Source organism: Fulmarus glacialis, unplaced genomic scaffold (assembly GCF_000690835.1).
Source record: "Fulmarus glacialis isolate BGI_N327 unplaced genomic scaffold, ASM69083v1 scaffold24669, whole genome shotgun sequence".
In the NCBI taxonomy this organism is placed as follows: domain Eukaryota; kingdom Metazoa; phylum Chordata; class Aves; order Procellariiformes; family Procellariidae; genus Fulmarus; species Fulmarus glacialis.
In genome coordinates, this window is record NW_009231790.1 from 139,517 (window position 1) to 149,241 (window position 9,725).

Below are 9,725 nucleotides of genomic sequence, written 5' to 3' on the forward strand. Positions count from 1 at the left end.
CTAGCAGGGCTTGTTTCTCATTTTCCTTCTCCATTTTCAGCGGACCCAGTAATATATATCCTTACTTTAAAGCACAGTATGTATTTCTTCCTGACTTTCTAAGAAACACCTTTGTCAGAAGGGAACAATCCCCTTGCTCCTTTGCAGAGTTAATAACAAACGCTAACAGCGTTGTGAAAGCAGGTATTTAGAGGACACTTGCAGATTAAACTATTAAAACCTGGTTGAAAGAAGGCTGTTGCACAATTAGAACATTATTCTTTCACACACAGAGCTGTATTCAAATTTTTGTTGCATCTACTTACAATGAAACTTTCTTGACTTTCTTTTAGGGAAAATTATATAAGGGACTCTTGCTGTGTGCCTGGCACCTGAGGAAGCTGGTGTGAGTCCTAGATGCTCTGTAGGCATGGCTAGATCGTGGTGTAGCGAGTTATACCAGAGGCCAGGCTCAGCTCCTGACATCTGCATCACCCGTAAATGGAGAGCTTGGGTGCAAGTCAGGCCCCTGCCATGGAGTGTCTGTGCTGGTTGGGTCACCCCAACGTATTGGCAAGGTGATCGATCCTCTTAATCATGAAATAGATCTCTATTATTCAAAATTTAGGAAATGAAAGCATTTTGCTATTCTAGCTGCCTGGTTTTGCTCCCATTTCACCAAGAACAAATGTAACATGTTGAATTAACTGCAATATATGTTTCTGCTCTATCAAGGTCCCCGCCCAAATGAGCTGTTGGCTCAGAAAATATTTATCCTGGCAAAGCACCTATGCATAGCTTTGTAAGCCTTTATAGAAGTGGTAGCATTAATTTATCGGGGTAACTTTCAAAAACATAAATTTTGATCACTGGCTTATATACAAGGAGAGTTCAAACAAGGTTTCCTGTCTCACCGTTTTTTCTTCTTTAGATTTGCATAGTGGCATCACTTACTTGCAGCTCCCAAGGAAAGCCTCTAATTGCCTATTTGCATAGAGATTTGGAGATTTCTTCCGCACGTTGGAATGACTCATAGACAGAATTTTCCTAAAGTTTCATCAGATTGTTTTATTCCTTTTGTATTGATAATTGTATTATGCATAATGCATATTTTGGCATGACCTGCTTTTTCCGAAAGATGGTAGTTGGCACATCTTGCAATGAACTTTGTGTTCGGTTCTCACGTGTTTAAGCGCGTGCGCTCCTTGCAAGCTGGGAGCTGGAAGTTATAACTCATGGCTTCTTCAGATATGAGACTGCGGTTTTGATTTGTGGTTGCAATGGTAGATTTAAGCAATTTGGTAACTAAAACAAAATTAGCACAAAATGGCGTTGGTGTGTAAATCATTGGAAAAAAGGTTCAATTTGAAAGTTCAAAGATATTTTATAAGTTAATCTGATACTGAATCCCTTTTATCCTTTATTTAGATATTCAGCTGCTAATCCAGAAAAACACCTAAGTACTTGCTTAATTTGAATTAAGCAGTTAATCCTATTGGAAGTTAAGTACAGATGTGAGGCCCCGATTCAGCCAAGTAATAAAGTGTGCGAGCAGTCCTGTGCAACTCGATGGACAGAGCTGAACCAGGCTCTCCGTACTTTTCCTGGGTCAAGATTCAGCAAGTACAACCCCACCAGAGAGATACGAAGCACAATCCTTCCAGCTGATCTGTCTTCATTTAACGTTGCTTTGTAACTGTACTGTTTACTCAGCATCTGTTGAATAAGATTATGGACTAAAATGTCCTCCTTTAGAGGAGGATGGTGTGAACGTGAACCAAATGTTCACATCATTTTGGTGTGAACGTCTGATCTCATCTAAGATACTCGAACCTATTTGTTGAAAGTCCCATAGCCTCAATGAAGTTGAGGAAGACGCAAAGTGCAATGAAAAATAGTTGCATGATGAATAAAAAAAAGGCCTTAAAAGCACCTAGAAGTTGAGATATTTTGTAAAAAAATCTTGGGAAACAGTAATTCATCTCGTCTAAGGGAGTAAGGGGCAAATATCACTCTCCTGATCTGGTTCAGATCCCACCAAAGACAAAAAGAAAGCTTCTGATTATCAATTTGCAAAGTGTATGTCAGTATAAATGCTCTATTGAGTTAGATTTAGCAATGATTATTGCTTCTTCAGACCATGTCCCAACAAATGCCTTACTGTTTTCTTTTCATGATTTTTTCCTCCTCTCTGTATATCCTTTGTTCTTATGTTTTCTTTTTCCTTTCTTCCTCTTTTTTACCTCGTTTGCTCTTTACAGGTCTTTGCTGATCTTTTTTCTCTCTCCTTCCCTTTCTCTTGATATTCCAATTCTGAGTTTACTTGGACTCCAAATTGGGCAAAAGAAGCAAAAAAGTTACTCTCCGGCTTCCAAGAGTAGCCATCTATATATAAATTTCTTTTCGTTCTGTAACAGATGACCCATATACGACAAGAATATGAAACTACACTCAAAGGTCTGATGCCAGCATCTTTGAGACAGGAACTTGAAGACACCATTGTATCTTTAAAATCTCAGGTAAATTATTATTATTTATCTTCAAGCTTTTGGACTGGATAAAAAACATCTTTTTCTAGACAAGAAATTATGACTGTCTAAAATTTGGCCAAAAATACTGAGTAAGTCCGAAAACCAAATTGTGGCAGCACTCATGCTTCTCACTCAGTCATGTTTCACAAGGCTTTTCTCCTCCAGTTTCCTCACGTTGAGAGCTACCATATTGTATCTTTTGATCCGAGATTTTGCTTCAGTTGGCAATTGAAAGTAGAAATTATGCTGTATTCAGTATTAGGGTTTTTTTTGTCAACCTTTCAAATATAGCACATAGTTATCTCTCATCTTCCTTACCCTGTTTCTCCTGAAGAAATCATTTAAAGGATGTGTGTAAAGGGTGCAGAAAAGAATGAGAAATCATTGTTTTCTTTCAGCCTACATAATAAAGCAAATGGGATATTTCTCTTAAGATAGGAGTTCAAATGGTCATTGTGTTATTTCTACGTTTTCCAATATAAAGAGGCTCTAATAGACTTCTGTAACTGCTTTGTTTTTAATATTGCAAAACACTAGCTCATCTAGAATAATACAGAATCAATATTATTTATATGAAATAGATTATAAAACTGGCTAATAGAAATATCAAAATGTCATTGTAAATAGGGAATTACTAATGAATTGGGTGTGCTTCTTGTACGTGGTTTCCACAGAAGTTATTTGATGCTATCCTATTCAGTATGTTAGGAGCTGGAAGAAAAGAAAATGTCATTGTTGCCTGAACTCACATGAGGAAGGGTAAAGAGCAATAAAGAGGAGTGATCGTAGATGTGGAATAACGGTAATCCTAAGAAAACACTGTCAGTGTTTGCATATGGCCCAGTGCAGGACTGCGCATTTAAATGTGTTGGGAAGGACTGGGATCTGTCCTGGGCTGAAGGGAAGAAATGAGAGAAAGACAGGGCAATGCTCAGGGTGACTCAGAGCTGCCCATGAGCTCTGGGAAGAGCAAAAGCCCTGAGGACACAGCATACAAGTTTAGGCTTGATACCAGCACACGCCTTATACCAATTTTCAGGACCGTTTTTCAAGCAATTATAGATTCTACAAACTCTCCATTTCTCTTTCTTATGCAATCTCTCTCTATGGCGATGGTTGGTAATTTAATGTATTTGGGTTCTTTTCCCTCCTTTTTTTTTCTCTTTACAATGCCTAAGGGTTATTCTGTAGTACTTTTTGCTATGCATGAGACACTTTCCCCGGCAAAGTGTGCCTTTAATAGAAGTAGGAAATTTTCACAGGGGGAAACTCTCATATTCCTATGTGCTAGTAGTGACACAACTTCAGCACTATGGTTGTATACACTCTGCTTACATGTCAAAGGATTCCTAATGGAAGTGATGCTCTTTCTCATATCAATAGTTGTGGGGAATAAAGAGTTAAGGATCTACTGTCTACTATCAATCTACAGTTGATAGTAAAAAGCTATTTTTAAAGTGTGGTTGACTATTAGCACTGTCTGGTAGGAAGCATTACTCTGGAGTGAATATAAGAATACTACACCTTTTAATGAGTTAAAAAAAAGTAGAATCTGATACCCACCTGCAGGGCTTCTGTAAGCAGCAGCAGCATTTCAAAAGAGTAAAAGTAACTACACACACGAAAACCTGGGTGCTATCCCAGAAATACATAGCTGCCGGCTGTATTTCCAGCAGTACGCTGTCGTCGCAGACCACTCAGTAAGCAGGGCTCTTTCTGAAGCACAGGTGTCCTCGTCTTTGAAAATTGTTGAAATTCCTGTTTGAAAACATCAGACAAGAAGGGCAGTAGAATCTCTGCACCTGTCAGGATTATTTATTGTTGGAGGAGGATGAAGAGGATAGGCTGAGTAAAAGCACCAAGCAGTGATAAAAATAAACAACAAAAAAAAAAGAAAATACTTGAGGCTTGGGCAAAGTTTTCTAAGAACGTTGCTATATATAAAGTATGCTGCCCAATTGTCTGCTCTTGGTGAGTCGTCCAAAAGTGGCCACAGTGTATTAATAAACATTAATTTTCATACACTTCAAGAACAGGTGAGTACCTTCATCACAAGAGCAAAAGTGCAGGGATCAGAGCACAGGCATCATATGGGAGTTGAGAGTAGAGCTGGAGCTCCCAAACCCTTGCATAACCCCTATGGTACCACCAGCTGAGTTTAAAAACTGTTTTGACTCTGTTCCTAAAGGAGTAGATGGTGTGCAGCTGGAGCAGGGCCAGGGAAGCCATGCTAACCATCTTCTATCAAGTATTAATTCTAGTAGGCAGCTAAAGTGTTACTGCATTTTATTTTTCAGGATAGACGAGAAAATCACCCTTTATGAAATGAGCGCAAATTTATTAATTAGAATTTTGTACACTATTTTCATATGGGATGTATTTTACAGGTAAATATTCTGCAGAAAAGAGTCTCTGTCCTCCAGGAAGAGCTGAACGCCTACCACGCCAGAAGGTACGTGATTATCTTTGATCAATTTGTACCATTTCACACCTGTGGATCCCAGTTATTGAAGTTTTACGGCTTAATTAAAACACTCAAATATGGTTGCAGTTTTAAAAGATCCTTATTTTCAGTAAACAAGCGTCTGAGAATTTTCCCAGTGCTTAGTCAGTACTATTAGAGCAAGATTAGAGAACTTGCAGGTGCATTACAAGTCTGGGCTTTGCCTCGACGTTCATGATGAGACAGTGGCTCGGTGCACAGCTGCAGCTCTGCGGTGATGCCACCTCCTTTTAAGATAGAAAACAATGATGCAATGCATAATATTACAGATCACATCTTCAAAGTACCGGATCTTCATGAGCCTGAGCGTTTTTTCAGACGTTTACACCCTCCAATATAAATTATGGCAAGTGCTGCAGCAATAAAAAGCCTTGCTGTGCCTTTAGAGTAAGTGATTCACATGGAGAGGTGAGTAAAAGGAAACTTCCTAGGAAAGCCACTCCATCTTTTTTATATTTATAGACTTTGATGATACTTGCATATCTCACATGAGGATTTCTGCAAATAAGAATGTGTGCTTGTAAAAATAGTGTAAAAATTTGTCAGATATTTAAACACTTGTAAAAATGTTAACAGTGTGGAAGTTGTCTGAAAATATTAATCCTAAACTGTTTGTTAAAGAGAATTAGCTAAAGCTAATCGGAAACTGAAAATGTCATAGATTCTCGGTAACATGCCCAGCGCAGGTAACTGTGTTAGATAAATATAAAGCTGTAATGTCGTCTCTAGACTCTCTCCAAGAGCAGCGGTAGCAGTACCAAGGGATGCATTTTGTCTCAAACTTATTCTGAATTAGTGTCTTCACAGTTAGGAAAACAGCTATTTCAAAAGATGAATAATCACATACCATTAGGTCAGGCCGGGCCACAGATGCTGAAACGCTGGGGGTGGAAGGAGCCCCAGCCATGTCCTGAGGGAGAGGAAGGGCAGGGACAGAGCCAGCACGGCACCCAGCAGCTCCGCCCCGGCGGGGCTGCCGCCGCGTGTGCTCCTAGACTTTCAGAAGCTTTTGTGCTGCTTCTGTTCAGGGAAATTCTCTTCCTGACCAGATCTTTTTCCAAGACTACACTCACCCGAAATTTTGTGTTAGCATTTACCTGGCCCTCCTTCACTCTAATACTGCTTTTTGCTGCTTGAACGCGCGTGCGTGCCCGTGGCTGCAGGTGGGATGTCGCTCCTCCGTGGCACGCTCCGCTGCCTGCTCCTGGGACCCGACACAGCAGCGGTCCCGGCCGTCCCAGGCCCGCTGCCGACCGGACCCAGCCCTGGCTTCGGCCTGTTATGTTTTCATAGTAAGAATATTAAGATTCAACTAATGAGAGTCTCTTCGTTTTCAGGTAGCCGGAGCTGTTGGATTTCTGCAATTGCCAAATGGACTGCTTTGAATAGGTTTGAAGATTTGGCTCTTGTAAATTAAAATGCAAAGATCAGTGGCTGTTTTGTTAGCACATAAAATGTAATGAAGTTCATGAAAACACATCCATTGCTCGTGCCAGCATGTTTTTAGTTGTATCTTCCTTCCATTATTTTTTTTATCATTATCTTATTACAGACTTACACTTTCAATATACTGTGTGTTTGACTGTGTGCTGAGCTTGCTTACTGAGCGAGTAGAGTTTCCTTTACTAATATTTTTGTTATTACTTCCCAGTACCATTCTCTTCACTTTTATACATGAAGAAAATCCCATTTTCTATTATTATTGTCCAAGATATTTTAACATATTTTGACATTGTTTTGTGTCCATGTGTTTACATAATATTAAAATATTATTATTTTGTACTATTTTGTTTTGACATTATTGTCCTGCTTGGGCATCTCACTCACCTAAGTAGCCACAGTGCATATGAGAGTTTTGTATGGCTTTGTTAACTGGGAAAATATTTCATGCTGTGTTTCAAGGAAAAAACTTGTAGCAAGAATGAAAACACCGTGATGACAAATGCAGCCACCGTTGCCAGTTAATAGCATATAAATGGATCATTGGGGTTGCACAGGCCGGTCACAGGAAACTCCTTCGTCATTTACTGATAACACAGTTCTGGGGTGTTACTGAAGGAGAGTCGTAACCGATTTGGCCTTGATTCTGCGTGAGTGTACACAGGCTCTCTTGGATGATCCCGGTAGATCTAAGCAGCTTCCCGAGGGTTTGCAGGGATGAGGTTTGAGCAGCGGTGGAAAGCTGAAGGACCCGGACAGGGAGTCCTCCTCGTAGCTGGCTCTGCCTCCCAGGCATAGGAAGGCTTCCTTATCTCTTGGCCATCCCTGAGCCAGAGTGTACATTAGTACGTTTGTAATCTGTAAATTTAGATATGCCGAATACAAGAATAGCTTTTTTTTTTCCCTAGGCACCATCCTGCCGGCAGCGTTCGTATCAAGGCACAGTTAATGGTCTGAGTGCTTGAGAGGGGGCCAGAAATTCCTGTCTTTTAAGTCCAGCTGTGGCACTGGCAGCAGCAGCGAGACCCTCCGTATCGCTGCTGACGGGGACGGCCACTTCTCCTCCCTCGCCCCGGTGGCACCGGCACTCAACGTGCCGCGGTCCGGGCAGAATTCGGAGGGTCTTGACGGCTTGAGTGCCCGCGGCTGGACGCGGCTGTCCTGCCGAGTCCCAGCTCACCAGCTGCGCTCTTATCTCCAGCTGGCGTGGAGATCAATGAGGAGAGGCTTTGGCAGGCTGGGCTCCATCCACCCCCACCTCCTGGCAGCGCCGGCAGGGAGCTCCTTGCCAAATACAGGCTCCAACTTTGCTGGGTGCTTTGCTGATTGTCAGTCTGGTTTTCCACCTTCCTTGAATCAACAAGTGATCCCTCTAATTATAGATAAGGGGTTGTCATGACTCTGATAAGCGAGGAGGTGCTGCGGCAGGTGCCACAAAGCCTCGCCTGGGGCAACGGTGAGTTTTAGTAGGAGGAATTTGTTAGGATGCATTTAGTTAATTGTGGGCAGTAATGTATTTATTCAGAGAGGCGCACGGCAGTGATGGTCGGGCTCTTTGGGAGAAGCACCGAGAGCTGACACGGCTGCGGGCTGCGCACGCTGAGTTTTACCCGTTGGATATTGCCCTGTGTCCGAACAGCAGATGTCGGGATAGTGAAATCTCTTTTCTCATGCATGGAGGAAATGAGGCATTTTTGATTCTGCTGTTCTGCTTGCATTTTTGCATGGTGGCTGGGTGGTTATAGTGCTTTCGAAAGCGGTAAGGGGGTGTACATCCATAAAGAAACACAGGGACCCTCTTCTAGCTAGTGAATTCAGGCCTCAATTTCCTTTTTTTGGATGGAATTGGGTTGCTGGTGTCATTGATGATCAAAAAGCAGCTTGAGAAAAGTAGATCTTCGTCAATCTGGGAGTTTTAAAACTCTGGGAAACTCTCTGCAGCATCAAATACAGTATGAGGACCATTTTGAAGGTTCTTATAAACCTGATAAGAAATTAAATTCAAGGTTGGTTGGAGTTCTCTTGTAGTTGTTTTTAACATTTCTTTGATTACTTTTGTAACGAGTAAGAGAGTCCAAATCACAGGATTGGAAATGTTTTTATACATATTACTTGCTCTCTACCTCTCTTTTCACCCGCTAAGTAAGGAATTGCCAGCTGCCAGTAGTTGGCTTCATTGGCCATAAGACAAGCTCTGGTGAAACCAGCTTGAGTATGGTTAGAGCTTTATTTCTACTTTTTATTGATTTAATTTTACTGATTTTTGCTGTGGGAGAAAAGATGGTTTTACTCTATATAAAACCCCAGAAGAAAAAGGCATCCTAACGTTTTTCACCAGTATCAAGGGAGGTGACCCTTATCAAGGTGACACTTTATTTCAGTGCCACTCACTGTTCTTGTGTTACACGTAACAAATATGCTCATTTCTGGTGCAGTTGGAAGAAAAGGGATACGACCTCCCTCCTTCTCCCAGCCCTCTGCTTTCTTCTGCAACAGTGCTTTAATTGTACCGGTGGCAGCAGATACTCCTCTTACTTACCCAAATCTCTACCGACTGTGGTTTCAAACTGAGAAATGATTTTGCTGCACAGAAAAAGATTTTGTTGTGGCTAGAAGAAAATATTTGCGATCACTAGAATATCTTACAGTGTTTTATTGAATTTTCTGAAAAACACACACAGCTTTCATTCTAACAACGAGCAGTTTTGATAGAGAGTGTATATGGGTTCTGATTTTTTTTTTTTAAATTATCTTAATGCACTGCAAGTCCTTCCGAAGTCACAAAATGTACTGGAGGCACCACACTACTAAATTATACTTGGTCTCGTTCTGAGGGTACAAAGGAAAAGTAAGACGTCAGATATTGTATGAAAAAGTTTCAGAACACAAGGTCATTTTAATTCAGACTTCTTTTTTCAAGGAACTATCTTTTCTAAGCTTTGATATTTTGTTCAGAAAGGTCATTTCTTTTAAGCCTTTGTCATTAAAGAAGACTTGTTCTTTAAAGTGCACTATCAAAGACTGCAGAAATTGCAAGTTACTGAAACTAAAATGCATGATCAATTTTAAGTCTGCCAACTAAAGCCCACTTAAAATCAGATGTCCTCTGGTACTGGTGGCTTCTTTGATAAAGCCAGTGGAAGATACGGTCAATTCAAACCAAAAAAAATGAAGATAATTAAATAAAAATTTTCCTCCCTAAATTAGAAATTATTTTTTGTGAAAAAGCATTGCGAGAACTGAATAAGGATCTGATCCTGCAAAAATGCGAG

General features: G+C 40.8%; 1 protein-coding gene across 1 annotated transcript in view; it reads left to right on the forward strand.

Annotated features, from left to right (window-relative positions):
* The window catches only part of CEP112 (centrosomal protein 112kDa), a 138,401-nt gene extending 131,614 nt beyond the window's left edge, over window positions 1-6,787 (forward strand). The window contains exons 17-19 of the mRNA XM_009584694.1: window positions 2,397-2,498; window positions 4,898-4,962; window positions 6,351-6,787. Coding sequence (XP_009582989.1) covers window positions 2,397-2,498; window positions 4,898-4,962; window positions 6,351-6,354 — 171 coding nt within the window. The 3' untranslated portion in view covers window positions 6,355-6,787. The remainder of the gene's footprint in view (window positions 1-2,396; window positions 2,499-4,897; window positions 4,963-6,350) is intronic.
* The last annotated feature ends 2,938 nt before the right edge of the window (window positions 6,788-9,725 follow it).